General features: G+C 42.2%; 1 protein-coding gene across 3 annotated transcripts; it reads right to left on the bottom strand.

Moving 5' to 3' along the window:
- Window positions 1-165: 165 nt before the first annotated feature.
- trpm6 (transient receptor potential cation channel, subfamily M, member 6) lies at window positions 166-13995 on the bottom strand. 3 transcript variants are annotated; one of them, XM_028413195.1, is made up of 40 exons: window positions 13809-13995; window positions 13608-13687; window positions 13345-13383; window positions 12679-12862; window positions 12375-12588; window positions 12070-12194; window positions 11808-11979; window positions 11529-11703; window positions 11115-11238; window positions 10964-11036; window positions 10758-10858; window positions 10522-10656; window positions 9868-9921; window positions 9592-9726; window positions 9386-9511; window positions 9037-9308; window positions 8593-8821; window positions 8377-8529; window positions 8138-8293; window positions 7913-8041; window positions 7463-7714; window positions 7195-7369; window positions 6929-7043; window positions 6644-6840; window positions 6430-6562; window positions 5914-6352; window positions 5073-5736; window positions 4575-4672; window positions 4380-4482; window positions 4092-4138; window positions 3906-3970; window positions 3790-3815; window positions 3645-3695; window positions 3486-3551; window positions 3100-3398; window positions 2912-2994; window positions 2620-2825; window positions 2456-2507; window positions 2182-2294; window positions 166-1443 (listed from the first exon to the last, which is right to left on the bottom strand). In XM_028413195.1, the coding sequence occupies exons 1-40, from the start codon at window positions 13824-13826 to the stop codon at window positions 1361-1363; spliced, it is 5961 nt and encodes a 1986-aa protein (XP_028268996.1). In that variant the 5' UTR covers window positions 13827-13995; the 3' UTR covers window positions 166-1360. The 3 variants fall into 3 exon arrangements, 2 of the variants coding, with proteins under 2 accessions (XP_028268996.1, XP_028268997.1); XR_003671203.1 differs by lacking the exons at window positions 166-1443; window positions 2182-2294; window positions 2456-2507; ... (13 more) ...; window positions 6644-6840; window positions 6929-7043 and having other exon boundaries at window positions 7240-7369; window positions 7463-7587; window positions 7673-7714; XM_028413196.1 differs by lacking the exons at window positions 166-1443; window positions 2182-2294; window positions 2456-2507; ... (19 more) ...; window positions 8377-8529; window positions 8593-8821 and having other exon boundaries at window positions 9167-9308; window positions 9386-9503.
- Between the last annotated feature and the right edge of the window lie 557 nt (window positions 13996-14552).

Here is a 14552-nt window from a genome sequence, read left to right as displayed (position 1 = left end):
TGATGTGGGAGGGTAAATCTATTCTGAATGTTATGGAGTAGTCTGTTCAGTGTGAGGGGCTGAACGCATCATGCGCCTTTAACACTCCATCAACGCAGAATGACATCACAGAGCGCACAATAAAAGCAGTCGTCATTCTTTTTGACAACTCGGACAAAATGCGCAGACATTTTTAATACACTTGGTTTGAAATTCATTTCCTACACTCCAAACCTCCTTCTCCATTTCCTAAGAAAACCTGTGTGAGTGTGTGTGTGTGTGTGTGTGTGTGTGAGAGAGACAGAAAAGCAAGTGATGTTTGCTCTACCAATGCTTTGTAAACTTTCTTGATGCATCACACGTGTGTGCAATTGGTGTTGAAAATTGTTTAATTTATTGTTTAGAATGTCTTTGCGTCCCAGCAAAAGCAAATAAAACAAAATGTAGCAATCTGTAACTAAAACCTAAAAGGTACTTGAGCTACAGAACCTCTTTTACACAACACTAACAAAACACATACAAAATAGACAAAAAAAAAAAATCAGACATTTCTTTGTTTTTAAGTGCCATAGCTAGTGAGGAGAGGAAGGATTGGCAGAGTGGGGCGTAGATGCTTTACTGTGTGAGTTTACATGAGAAACCAATCAAAAAAGGGGAACTCCAAGGAAAATGTGTATTTGATTACACACTGACAAACCGTTTTTACATTTTATGCTTTTTTTCATTTGGTGGGGACTCTGCTGGACTCTGAACTCTGACTCTACTATTAATCCTCAAGCTCTACTGCAGAGTTTTCATTTTCACATGAGAATGAGTGTGTGTGCGCATGTGTGTGTATGTGTGTGTGTGTGCGTGCAAAATGAGGGCTGCAAACACCCATGATTGATGGATCAGACTGGGTTGAAGTTCAGAGTTATGCAGGGGCCTTCGGGGGTCCTCCTTTGAGATGTACATATAATGTGAAGGTGAAGTGATTTTTGTTAAATTCTATATTTTATTGCTTTTGTAGACATTTTGTTGTGGGAAGAAAAAAATAAAAAGAAATTTTATGGGTGCATTTCTGCCTTTTTTGTCTTATTCACAAATACATATTGTTATTAATAGGATTTATTTGTTATTAGCAAATAAACAAAAAATATTAAATTACACTTGTGTGTACTTAAAGAGTATATCTAGTTACTGCTTAGTGCAATAACTAAATCTGAATTTTCATTACGAGATGAATAAAGTATCGATTATGATCTCATGATCAGACATACTCTTTTTTTTCATGTCTTTTATGGCCCAAGAGTTGACAGTAGACCCAGAAGGTCATGGAAACATCTGCGTGAGTGTATGTGTGTCTTTTGCCTACTTCCTTGGCCAAAGATTATATCCGTGTTTAATTGCCCTCTTGTTCCTCTTCCCCAGACGTTAGGTCTGCCTCGCTGCTGATCTCAAGGCTGCCCGGATTCTTCCTTAAATCTGAACGACATAAAACATCAGTTAGCGACATGTCGCTCCAATAACACAATCATTACCACAAGAAAGAGAATACTGACAGGCCTGGGAGGAAGTCCATGCATCCAGCATGAATAATTTGGTTTGATTTGTTGGAAGAAATCTTGGAGAGGACACAAGAAGAGGAAGAGGAAACACAACGCACCTTTGAAATATCAAAACAACTGTGTCTGAATGTTTGTGTCTGTGTGTGTTTGTTTGCTGGGCTTGTTTGTTTTCAAGCACAGTTTCTTTCCGCGCAGTTATCCTCTAGATGCCAGTATCATGTCTACCCAGAGACGTTAATTAATAGCTAATCAAAGCTAATGTCTCAGCAGCACATCGCCAGCACAAAGACATGATTAATACGTAATCAAAGGCCGTGCAGCACAACGCACAAAGCAGGGCCCACCCCCATGCCTCAAACACTACTGTTGTTATAGAAATAAACGAACACTCGTGGTTTAATTAGCTGGCTGATGGTGTGTGCTGTCTTCATTTGAAGTTGTTGGGGATTTCTCTCAGAGCCAAGTTGGCCTCCTGAGTGACGACACAGAGGTGACATACAAATGCATGCATACGCACATGTGCACCAAAGAAAAAAGTGCTTTTACACTCACTCAATAAGGCCTAAGCCAGTACTGATTATCATTAGAACACACACACACACTCTCTCTTGAACCTTCCTTTTTTGTTCTAGACAGATTTTTGTACATCTCTGACCTTTGAGGCTCAGTCTGCGGCAGCACGCATTGCAAGAGTGTTTCTGCAGGAAACCATTGATGGCAACATCTCCAAGATTATCTGGACCAAAGACCATCTCACCCCTGCTACCACTGCAACACAGATGGAGACAACTGAGGAGTACAGACTAAAAAAACACTTTTACCTGCCCTTTTACTTCCTTAATACAGATGCTATACAGATACTGATTTTATTTAAAGTAATTTCTGAAAGCAGAAGTTAAGAATGTACTTGTCTAAAGGGATTAGTATACCTTTTGTCATCTGCCATAATAACAGTTGGATCAGTCAGCTCCTCTCCTACTCCTGCACAGAGTAAAACATAGGAATGAAAATACAGACACAAATAAAAAAAGATATAACTCATAAGTGCCAGCATATACAGACATGACTCAAACATGCCCATAGCGGAAATTACCTTGTATGTCGAGAACCAGCATGTCTCTGCAGGAGTATTCATAGGTCCAATGAGAAAATGCCAGCAGCATTTCCTCCAGTGAACTGCAGGGGGCGATCTCCTCTCCTGTGTTATTGTTGTATTTTCTGAAGTCACCACTCATGTTCCTCTCAATCGTCAGCCACTGGCCATTAGAGTGCCAAAGGACCAGTGACACATCCAGAAATCTGGTAGACAAAAAGGGCAGTTACTGCGTGCACAGACAAATGCACAGACACAGACACACACACAGGAGACATAAAAGCACACAAACCTTGGCGAGTGGTGCATATCATCAGGTTTGACCTGGTTAAAAACTTGCATCATCTTCTGGGCTGCTATCTGCTGCTGGATCTCCTTTAAGGATGTAAACAGTTTATCTCTTAAAGTTACATGCAGCTAAAGGAAAATATAAAACTGTAAAACTGTTCATGAAGGCACGGTTGGAAATGTAACGATTACCCTTAAACAAAGTTGCAGTGCAGTGCTACCATGGAAGTATTTCTGCCAGGCACGAACCACCTCTGGCCTGAAGGCTTTGACCACATACACCAGACCAGGCCTGAGCACATCCTGTTCTGCCCAGGTACACAGCATCCTGCAGCCCCGTCGGAGACCCCCATCCAGAGAGCCCTCTTCACTGGAGAGGGGCTGCAGCATGGCAGACAGGCCTCGTGATGACCAGGAAGACACTGGGCTGGATTCGGGGTCAGCCTCAGAGGGTACTTCTTCCAGACAGTAGACACTCACCTCTTCACCTCCTGCAGAGAAAAGGGAAAACATGAAGCATATGTGAAGATTTGACACAATATATAAGATTACTCCAGAAACAGCAAAGAAGAAATTACCTAAAATGGAGACAGGAGTGAAGGGGATGTTGTGAGCCAGTCTCATCAGATTGTTTCTCTCCATGGCTGTTAACAAACACACAGCCCAGTCAAAACTATAAAATAATTTCAGAACCAACATGTGCCTAACCTTTATTGAATCAAACATTTTTTGCCTACCTGAATAATGTGGATATACGTTTTCAGTAGACTGGAATGATGAGGTCTTGGCTGCAGAAAGCAGAATAAAACATCAAAATACAACAAATAACTCATAAATTAACATTTTATATGTAGTTTATTCAAACTGCATGTTCACAAATACCTTCAGGTGAAATGCCACTCTGTAAACTGCATAAAAAGGAAAGGAGTCCTATGCAATTATTACTGTCAATGTTTCAAAATTGATGGTTATTTAAGCTGTTGGACAAGCAAACTTACGAAGACCTGCGGCTCATGGATTTGGCCCTGCTGTTCCATGCTGAATGAGGGGGGCTCCACATATCCTAAAGGTCAATGTGACAGTGAACAGACCATTCTCACTGACATTTTATAGACTTAATGTATGCTGTATTTTCTCATTATTTCAGATAAGACAAATGACACCATTATACTCCTCCAGTTTACCTGATGGGTAAACACCTGCTTCTGCAACAGATCCATGGGTTCAGAATCTGAAACAACAATCATCAAAATACTAAAACAAAGCTAAACACTGATGACAGCTTATATCTATGTATGCCATTGTTTGTTTTCTTTATTTATATGGTGCACATGATAAAATAAGAAAGCTCCTGGTAGGGACATTGTTTATCTCCATCCTTTTCTGTTACTGTCCACACAGAGTCACTATAATGATCATTTTTCAACTACAGCCACTTCTTACTAATACACTATGTACAAATAGGATCTTACTGAGCTGACTGAGGCTGGTTGAAGCCGACCAACAGGTAGGTTCTCCTCTCGACTGCTGGCGCCTTCTCCATAAGGCATCTGATGCATTGGACTTCATGGCTGCCTATTATCAATAACAAATATAAAGAGTTACATACTGAAGCTTCATAGAGATATCTCTCTGCTAATAAATGAAGTAGATCTTAAATATATTACAGTGTCTGGATAGCTTTCTTGTATCTTCACTGTCTTCTTGTTCTGGCTTTTGCCTCTGCTGTCCAAGACTTGATTAAAGTCAGAGGACTTTGACCACTCTGTAGAAATAAGGACACACACAATCTGGTAAGATTCAGTAAAAGCAGGAAAACACAAAAACCCACATTGTAAACAAATGTAAAAGCACTTTCTGCCAAGGTTCAGAGAGCCAGTGCCAAATCTTTGTCATGTGCTGGCCGTAAAGAAATCAGCTCAAGTTAGATCATGTAAAATTCAGAGCTAGTGAAGTGTCCATCTTCTTCATGCCAAAGAATAAAAAATGCAGACCAGTGGTATGCTTTTTGTGTTTTTCATCAGGAACGCTGCTATATTAAAGTCAGTTTTATGTAATGTTATTGCAAAGGTGGGGTAAGTATATCTGTCATACAAATAACGTTTGCTCTTTGGTTTTAGACCATTAACCTCTAATAAATGTTTTTTAAACATCAACAACAGTACCTTGGCTCCTGCTGCACTGCAGCGATAACTTGTCCCTGAAGCTCCTCCCACCACACAAACTCTCTTTGTTCATTGTGTCGTTAAGAGAAGGAAATGATCCCCTCATTGGGCTGAGAGGTGCTCCAGAAAAAGTAATATTCTCCACACTGGATGACAGAGATCTGCAGTGGCTATAAGGACGGTCTCTGGACATACAAGCCAGCCTAGGGGATCTCTTAGGTCTTCTCCATAGGCTAGAATGCCTGGACTGAGAACTTGGTCGACTATCATCCTCAGAAAAGGCAGGGTTCACCAAACCCTCAGAAATGTCCTGTGGATCAGACAGAAGGAAGGCCTTGCTAGAGGCTCTGCACACTTCCATATTAGACAGGTGTTCCTGTGTCCTTTCCTCTCCAAGCTCTTCCTCGTCCTCTTCATCTTCTTCATCCTCCTCTTCCATGGAAGTTTCCTCCTGACTGGGATACAAATATAGGTCACATGTCCAGAGTTTGTGATACGGTGACTCTAAGATTCTGGGAGAAAGAGGAGATCCACAGCGGGACGGTTCACAGGAGGCACAGGGTGTCTGATCTCTGGCACCAATGTAACAATTAAACAAGGAGGCGCGGGACCCAGGACCAGAAACTCCAGGAAAGTTCTCACTGGGATGGTCACACTTTGAATCCTATGTGTTAAACAAAATGTTTTAAACTTTGAAAGTCATCAGCTGTAATGTTGTAGTTTACTGCGCATAGAACTAGGACTTTAAATCACAATATTTCTACAGGACACTACAATATCTTCCTTTTTCTTTCATTGCTTTTATTTTGTAATGACAAGATTAAAAGGAAACAGAAAGTACCTCCTTAGCTCTTTCTTCTCCCTCCTCAGAGTGTCCATGTCTTCCTCCTTTGCTTGCCCTGGCTCCTCCATGGCTCTCTTGTGCTGCCAGCCTACTTGCTACCAGAGCACAGCTCTTCAGTAAAGATGGCGGAGCACTTACAAATGGTTTGGCCACAAGTCGCTGCATATTAGGAGAATCACACTCAGCTCCACTTCTGTGTGTGAGGGTCCAGCTGTGAGGGACGGCATGTTGTGATGCTGTGACAAGTCGACACTGGGCCAGACGGGCCTCCTCCTGGTGGAGGCTGTCAGAAGCAGAGAGCAAGGTGATGGTGTCCACTGCTAGTGCTGAAAGGTCCTGCAGCTGACCCAGCTGAGAGTCCAACTCTGACAGACTGTCCTGGATGAAGTTGACCTTCTCTGAAACTTCACCCACGATCATGCACATCTCCTCAGCTCTGATGGAACAAACATGAAAAATGAGTACCATCGCTTTAAATGTACATGTTACAAATTGAGTAGAGCATCCCCCAACCTCTCAGCTGTGGCTCTGATCCTGGTAATTTGACTGCTTTGGAGGCCATCACTCTTCTCATGGAAGTATACCTGTACACATTTCTCTTCAAACTCATGGAGTTTCTTGCGATCATCGTTGCCCAAATAGAGCTCTAGAAGAGACAAACAGGACAAGGTTGTTGTAAGATCTGTACTGACGACTGCTGAATATGTTTTCAGAGAGTAGTATTCACTGAGTCCTGTGCCTCTCTCCTCCCGTTCAGTGTCTCCTTTAATTTTCCTGTAGATGCTTCTCAAACCCAGGGTAATGTGACTGAGGAGAATAAGAGGCGGGGGCAGCCATGGCCTCTCCTGATAGGTCATTATGTAACGATAACGGTTGTACTTCCACAGCTTGTTAGAAGTTGATGCCATGTCAAAGTAGATGTTGCTGTTAATGAAAATGAAACAATTTAAGAATGGAGGCCGCATGACGTAAACATTTAAATAATAGATTGTGTTAATATAACCATGCTTACTTAAAAAATGCAATAAGAATGTTGACCATGATGATGTACTGTAAGAACATATACACTGCTTGGAGGATTGGCGTGAGAAAGGATGTAGAGGAACACATATCACCACTGTCACATGCTGTTGACAAACACACAAAATTTACACTTAAGCCAAGTGAGCATCACTCTTGATTTGAGAGTGACTAAATATTTTATGGAAACGTTAACCTTACTGCAATCTGCCATTAAGCTCCTCTAGATAAATTATATTGCTATAAAGAAACACTAACGGTCTATCTCTGATGCGTAGACCTCTCCATAGATCATCCAGTAGGGCTGGAAGACTATGTCTCGTGCTAGGCTCCATGATGGCTCCTCATCTGGTGACAAAATGGCTTTCCTGGACACACCAAAGCTGAGCAGCACTACTGCCATCATCACCACGATGAAGAACATGTTAGTAGTCTGGGCACAGAGAGAGAGAGAGAGGGAGAGAAGAGAGCTGTGACTACAAATTTTCTTATTTATCAAAAGAAGTGTTATTAAGTGTCTCCCCACCATCTTGGTAATCATGGTGAGGTAGGGACCAGCGTGCTGATTGACAGCCAGCAGATCCATCACCCTAACAAACCAGAAGATGATGTCGAGACAGTAAGTGATGCGCCCTGCCGTCCGGTAGGGATCTTCATACCAACGCATTGTTAGTCCAGCCAGGAAAAGGAGGATGCCAATAAAATCTGATATGTTCCAGTACTCTGAGAACCAAACCTTCAGCTTATGACTCAGATTCCTTGGCTCAGACATTAGCACCTAAGTCAGAGAAATATATGGATTTTATTTATTATGTAGCATTGACCTATATAGCTCTATCAAAAAAAATTATTATAATATGTACAAGTTACTTAAACAAGCATATTTTTTAAATGACACTTACTTACACACACAATTATGTATTTTCTGCTGTAGAAAATGGGAAAACAACAATGCACCAATACACAGCTCACATACCTCTCTGGTTTTCTCTACTGCGGTGGTCAAGATATACACTATGACAAGCCACTCCTGAACACTGGGTATATCCTCCATCTTCACCAGGACAACGTAGGAGAATACCATCAGGAAGGTCAGGTAGGACATCTAAAGTTGATACAGAAAATTAAGGCACACAGACAATTCAAGACAATGTGATGTTTTCATGTGTGTTCTTTTTTCTTCAAGAGGCACACCACCTACTGTATGAAACCAAAACTTGACAACAGGAGCTGTGTAGAATTCATAGAGCCTTGTGATCCAGGACAGACACTGCACCACTTTGGAGGACACAGTTTCAGGCGCTGGACCATGACATTTGTCTTTAAAGGAGAGGCCTTGCTCTGCATCCTGACTGCCCTGTAAGACAAACGAACAGAAGAATGTAAAGTGTGGCACTTATGCAATAATGAGTCCAGTTCTATAATGCTGTTTCACTTCACCATGTGATTGGTTCCCTCGACCGCTGCTGCTGATTTGCCAGAGTCAATCCCAAACAGCATTGCCTCATGAGTCTGTGGTATATGACACATTTCTGCTTTGCTTTTAAACTCCAGAAGAAAGATGGCAGGGGGCAGTAGAAGGCTCAGAATGATCTGAAAGGAAGAGATAAGAAGTGTGTCATTGGATCCTCAGAAACATCCAAAATGTTGGTTTACCTTCAAAAAGGAGTTTTTTCTCATGTTGAGTGGACCGGTCCAAAGATCTGTGAGGAGTGTCTGAGTGCAGGAGTGTGAGACGAAAGGTCTATGACAAGAGGAGACAGACATCTGCAGACAGGTGAAGTGGCTCCACGCCTCCATCTCAGAAGTCAACAGCTTCATGGCCATTTGCTCGTTCTGACGAAATGCACAATCTAACACATCCACAGCCAGCTTCCCAAACTCCCTGAGACACAGACGCAGGAAAGACAAGCTCTAACATGCAGGTTTTAAATCAGGTTCATGATATGAAAGAGAAAAAAAACATCTAAAAATGAAAAGGAAATAGAGATGACAGGACTAGACTAGTGTAGTTTTAAATGGTAAAAATGACTTAAGCTCATGCTACAGACATGAGATAAAAACAAACCATGAAAATTGATGCGTGCAATATGTACTCACAGTGAATATGTTTTCAATCGCTCTGTAATGTTGTCATCCATGCTGCTCTGCCGTGCCTCGAAGGCCATTGAGCGGTAAAGCTTACAGGCCGCAGCAGCACGTGCCAAAGCTTCTTCGCCGTGTTGCCACAGGAACAGTGCCATCTGCTGCCGCTGCTGAAGCACAGCCCACACAAACAGGTCGCTGAAGTTCAAAGACTCCAGCAATGAGGCATCACTGGGGCCTGAACGCACTGTCGTCTCTTGACTGTTCCCAGGTGATGCATCTTGCTCCTGGATGGAAAGTAATAGGTAATGGTGTAGAGTAGTAAATGCTACCCATTCTGAATGAGAAAAAAAACATTACCAACCTTGCGTTTGTATGGCTGAGCAGTCCTAAAGAAATGCAGATCCTGGAGACTCCTGCTCCTTGTAGAATTTGGTGAGAATCCCCATCTGTGTTTGGACAAGCAGGCAGAACTCTCTCGCCTATTGTCCTACAAGAAACAAGGTAGGCACATGATTTAAAAAAATAAGGAATAAATCAAGTCATCTAACTAATCTAATCAGTGCTCACTCTGTCCTGCATGCGGCTGTATGCAGCTTTGAAGTGTTTGCGTGTGTAGGTGCTTCGGTACGCTCCTCCTATGAGGTACTCTATCACCAGGCCCATGTCAATGAGCGAAAGATGGTAACCTAAGGGAAGAGTAGTCTGCCAATGCAGAAACACATAGTAAATAATACACATTTAAATATGATTGCTCCATTACATAGCTAAGTGAACAGAATCTATATCTATGTGAAATCTGTATTTCACCTTATTTTATGTGATTTCAGCAACTGTCAAACTCACTTGTTTTGCATCTTCAACAAGGTGATGCAGGAAGCGGCGTGTCTGCCCCTGTGGCTGTGGAGAGGAATCTTTATAATTATCTAAAAAGTAACAAATTTAGTGCTGCACATTTTTGCACCGTGGTATACTACATGTATAGTAGTGCTGCTGGTAAACTGTCTCTTGAAGGGACTTATTATTCCAGAGTTATGAATAAGAGGCTTTAATACAAAAATAATAACAGCAGAGTGGAGAAAGCCAAGTGTGAATGTATGACAACAAGCTCTGTGATTTCAGAAGCATCCTAAAACAACAACTGGGAAAATACCCTGGATCCAATTGACCACAAAGCACACAGCAAGTTTGGTAAAAAAAAAGCACTTGCAGTGTATTATTGTGATTTTAATCAAAGCCACAGTTTTAGGATTTTGTGCTTCATGAATCCAACAAACAAAAGAACAGAATTTCTTGTGTTTGTATAGCAAAGAGAGAGCCAGGGGGAAACAACAGAGGAAAGAGCAGTCACACAAACAAAGGCAATGTGGGGTGGGGAAGGTACTTCCTGGAAGAAAAAAAACCTTTCAATAACAGTTGATTCAGTCTTATAATTCTATTCTTAATCCATGAGAGTAGAAATCATAAATTAGGAGGTTTGTAGCTATAGATCATAATTACTGTGTTATAGAGTTCCTCTAGGCGATCCACGGTGAGGAAGCGACTCATGGTCATGCCATTGTCAATCAGTATTTTGACAAAACTGACACGGTCCATCACCAGAGCATCCAGCATGGCTTGCTCCAAGGAACCCACCTACAGGACAGCACATTAAAAGATGCACATCATTCCTTCCCTGCACTGATGGCTTGTAACCAGGCACAGCTAACAGGAGTAATTCCCTTTATAGGTCTCACCTGCCAATGCTGTCCGTACACCAGCACATCTTTCTGAGCAATGTCAGCCCTGTCCCAAGCGAGAGCCATACTCAGCTGCTCTGCAGGACTGGCCTTAGTGCCTGGTTTATATACAGAGAGACACCTGTGATTATCCTGTTGTTGCATGTCAACATTTCTACAGAGAAAAATATCTATAGTGACAACCAGCAGAAGGAAACACACACCTTTGAGAGTAGTAGTTAGTATGGCTGCGTCTGGTGCCATCTGATCTTCTGACTCAGAGTCAAAGATAGTTATCTGTTGTGTTTAAGACATATTGATTGAGTAGCCTGTGTTTTCATTCACAACACACACTTTCTGAAAGGTTTTACTCACAGACTGTCTGTGGTCCATACACTGCTGGAGGAGAGTGTAGAGGTGAGTGGCCTCTGTCCTCTCAACTCCAAACATATCTCCAATCCTGACGAGGAAGTCCTCTTTAATGTCAGTATCCAGTTCTCTACAAAGAAATCACATTTACACATTCTGACCCTGTTTCCTGGTACACATCTATTTATATGTCTGTTTGAAGTAAGAGTCTGGAGTGTTTTAGAGCAAAATGCCTCCAATTTCTCTCCTAAAATATTTCTAAGGTCCTGTCATTCAAGAATGTGTGTGTTTGGACTCATCTATTTTAGAAATAAGCATGACAACAAACCGGGTAAGGGAAGTATGTAAAACCATGTCCACATCTTTGATTTCACCCAGTGCTGCATCACATTATACATTATACATGTAACATCAGCAAACCTGTCCATAGCAGTCTGCTTGTGTAAAAAGGCCAGCAGGTCAGCAGCCCTGCCCGATCCCTCAAACACAAACACTGGCACAGGGGGGACGTTGCTAACATAGTCCAACACTGTGGACACAATGGCAGGCCCTCCCTCCACCACTATACACACTGCAGGAACTCCCTGGTTTAGCCCTAAAAACAGAAAAAGAGAGAGGGGGGGGGGGGGTGGAACAACATCATGTCATGTCAAATCCTTGTGTTTCCCATATGTACTGCATAAACACATATTGACTCACGTGGATGTATCTTTTGTAGTTGGATGTGTTTTTCCAGCTTTGTCCTGAGGCCTTGCTGACAGCCCTGTTTTCCAAGCGTTCCATCATCCACCAACAGAAAGTGGGAGTGGAAACCATTAAGGCAGGCCCTCTTGCTCAAAGGGTTCCCCAGCGACTGGTAAGGCCTGAATACCTGAACCAATGACACAACAAGAGTCACACATCATAAAAGATTACACCAAGAATATGCACACATACATGAATGGTCCATTTCAATACTGACATCTCTGCCTATGAGGTCCTCATTGTTCTCAATTGCTCCCCATGGTGTGATACCAACTGTGTTTCTCTTCCTCAGGTTGTGGCCTCCAAATGTTTTCACTGCCTCACCTACATACTTAGATACACCTAGAAAGAATGCACAGAGCAGACGAATACTAAATACAGGTAGGTATGGCATGCCATTACACCCCACAGATTGTTCATACAACCCAAGAAAATAAGGAGAAGTATATTTAACAGCAGCATATCAGCTAAGGGTGCATCACATGCCCAGTTGTTCATATAATACATTGTGTTCATTGTTACCTGTATTAATGCCATCAGTGAGTATCCACGCCCCTGTGCTGAGGGCTGCTGTGATCAGCCCTTTGCTAAAGGCCTGCTTGACTTTTGGGGGCAGGGTAAAGTTTTCTGAGCCTCCCTGAACAGTCAGCAGGAGCTTTGGTCGCTCCATCTGCCATTCCCTCAGCATCAGCTGGAGTAGTGCTTCTGGCTTAGAATCCACAGCCACACGAACATACTGTAAAAACACGGACAGAAGCTTAAAGAATCTCTTTAAGCTATATAATAATATAATATACACACGTATACAGTGGACAAATTTACAGACCTTGGCTCGACAGACCCGTGCAGCTGTGTCTTGAAAGTCTATGGTCCCGTAGGCGTTGGTGGGACTGGCCTTGGTGTGGAGTTCTATGGACCAGTGCTGTTCCTCTCCAGAACCAGGATAGAGAGATGTTGGCGGAAGGGACTCTTGCCAAGAGTGTTCAACCATCAGGCGGCCACAACAACATCTAACCAACACAAAGAACTTTACTGGTGAAAAACAAGACATACTGGTACTCAGTCTGCTTGGGGATTATACATGCAGTGACTGATGAAACCTTTTTATTTTTCCCTTCTGTCATAACGCACCCAATGTTACACACGTATCAAACTACTACTACATAACAACAAACAAATGGCCTTCACCTGGCTGCTACAATCCCTCCTTTTTTCCGGTCTCCCTCCCTTTCCCTTTTTACCTCCCTTTGTCCTTGAGTCTCCTCGAGTTTCTATGTTATCATTTTACAGCTTCACGTACCCTCACACTATTTGATGCCATGAGACAATGAAGAAACAGAAAGAACGATTAACAAAAAAAGAAAGTAAAGGTGGGGAAAAGGGGCATACAGCGATAAAAAGACAAGGACTTCCTTGGAGCAGGCGGTTGGGTGGTGTGTCAGGGGTTGACAGTGGTATAAAGAGATGCGTAAACACAATTCATAAATTATACCTGATCAAGTTTTGGCATACTTGGCGCACTGGAATACATCTAAAAAAAACACAGGAAACAACACATTATTAAAGAATCCACAGAGTCCCTATTCCTGGAAGGAAGGGCTGAATGCCAAATATTTCTGCTCTCAGAAAAATGCTGCTTCCAGCCACTACTGTTAATGTTACACTAGGTACTAAGAAAGCCAGCACGGCTGTTTTTCTTCTGAGAATCATAAAACCCATTTGGAAGCTCATCATTGTAATAAGATCCCAGTTTACCTGTGTAAGTCCCAAGAGGAAGGGATAAACTTCACACACTCCCTCTTGAAGAAGGTTTCCTCTATCCAAGATTTCCGTGACTGGAGTAAGAGGAGAAAATGATTAAAGTGCACAGATCCTGGAGCTGCTTAGCTCTATTTTCTCATTACTGGTAAAGTCCTCCCCGAGCAACAAAAACAGAAATAAAATGAAATCAGTGACCTTCTCAGTGAAGCTCATTGTAGTCCTGGCAGCAGACTACATGCTGGACCCAGAGGGAACAATCTAGGTCCCTCCCTGTCATAGAAACCAAAACTACACTCTTACCAACAGTGAAACACTGACTGGATGTGAGCTAACAGCTTCATATCTGTCTTTTCTCCATGCTTCCCCTGGTTTTTGAAGGTCTGTGCTGCGTCTCCCAGCTAGAATTAACAATGGCCTCACTGACGAGGGCTCAGTTGTTAGGAAACATACACACATCCCCTTCCTGTGATTAGACTAAATGGTTGGTGAGCTGGTGTGCTTTGTCCCAGAGTCAGACTATGTGTACACACTAAACAGTGGTGCTCAGTGTACTATCTTACAAATACATCTAAATCATATAAAGCCCTGCTTTGCAGATCCAGAGTTTTAGGTGGTCATTTCACCCGTGCTGCATACATTTTTATCACCACATAACCTGAAGTTACATTTTCACAAAATGCAAACACATTCTTGTATTCATAATAAATACTAAAAGACTGACGTCACCAAAGCCTAGCTAAATATTGTGAAGAAAATTAAATTTACTATTTCACAGTGGTGAAGTAACTGACTTTACTAAAATATCAGGTGGCACCTAGCCTTTAGTTAACTTTCTGTAAGTCGAAGCTAACTTTGTCCACATTAGCTATTTGCTAACGACAGCTAAAGTGTCTATAAATAGCTCAAAATATCATAAATAGCATTTCCAATACACTTGCT

Source organism: Parambassis ranga, chromosome 9 (assembly GCF_900634625.1).
Source record: "Parambassis ranga chromosome 9, fParRan2.1, whole genome shotgun sequence".
Lineage (NCBI taxonomy): Eukaryota > Metazoa > Chordata > Actinopteri > Ambassidae > Parambassis > Parambassis ranga.
The sequence above is the reverse complement of the archived record's forward strand: the minus strand, read 5'-3'. Positions and strand labels throughout refer to the sequence as shown.

What these genes read in the sequence shown, in the direction of transcription:
- trpm6 (XM_028413195.1), bottom strand. An exon ending in GGAGAGAGGCACAGGACTCA is followed by an intron (nt 6,563 to 6,643) that starts GTGAATACTACT and finishes TGTCTCTTCTAG; the next exon opens with AGCTCTATTTGGGCAACGAT. An exon ending in CACTCCTGTCTCCATTTTAG is followed by an intron (nt 3,399 to 3,485) that starts GTAATTTCTTCT and finishes TTTTCTCTGCAG; the next exon opens with GAGGTGAAGAGGTGAGTGTC.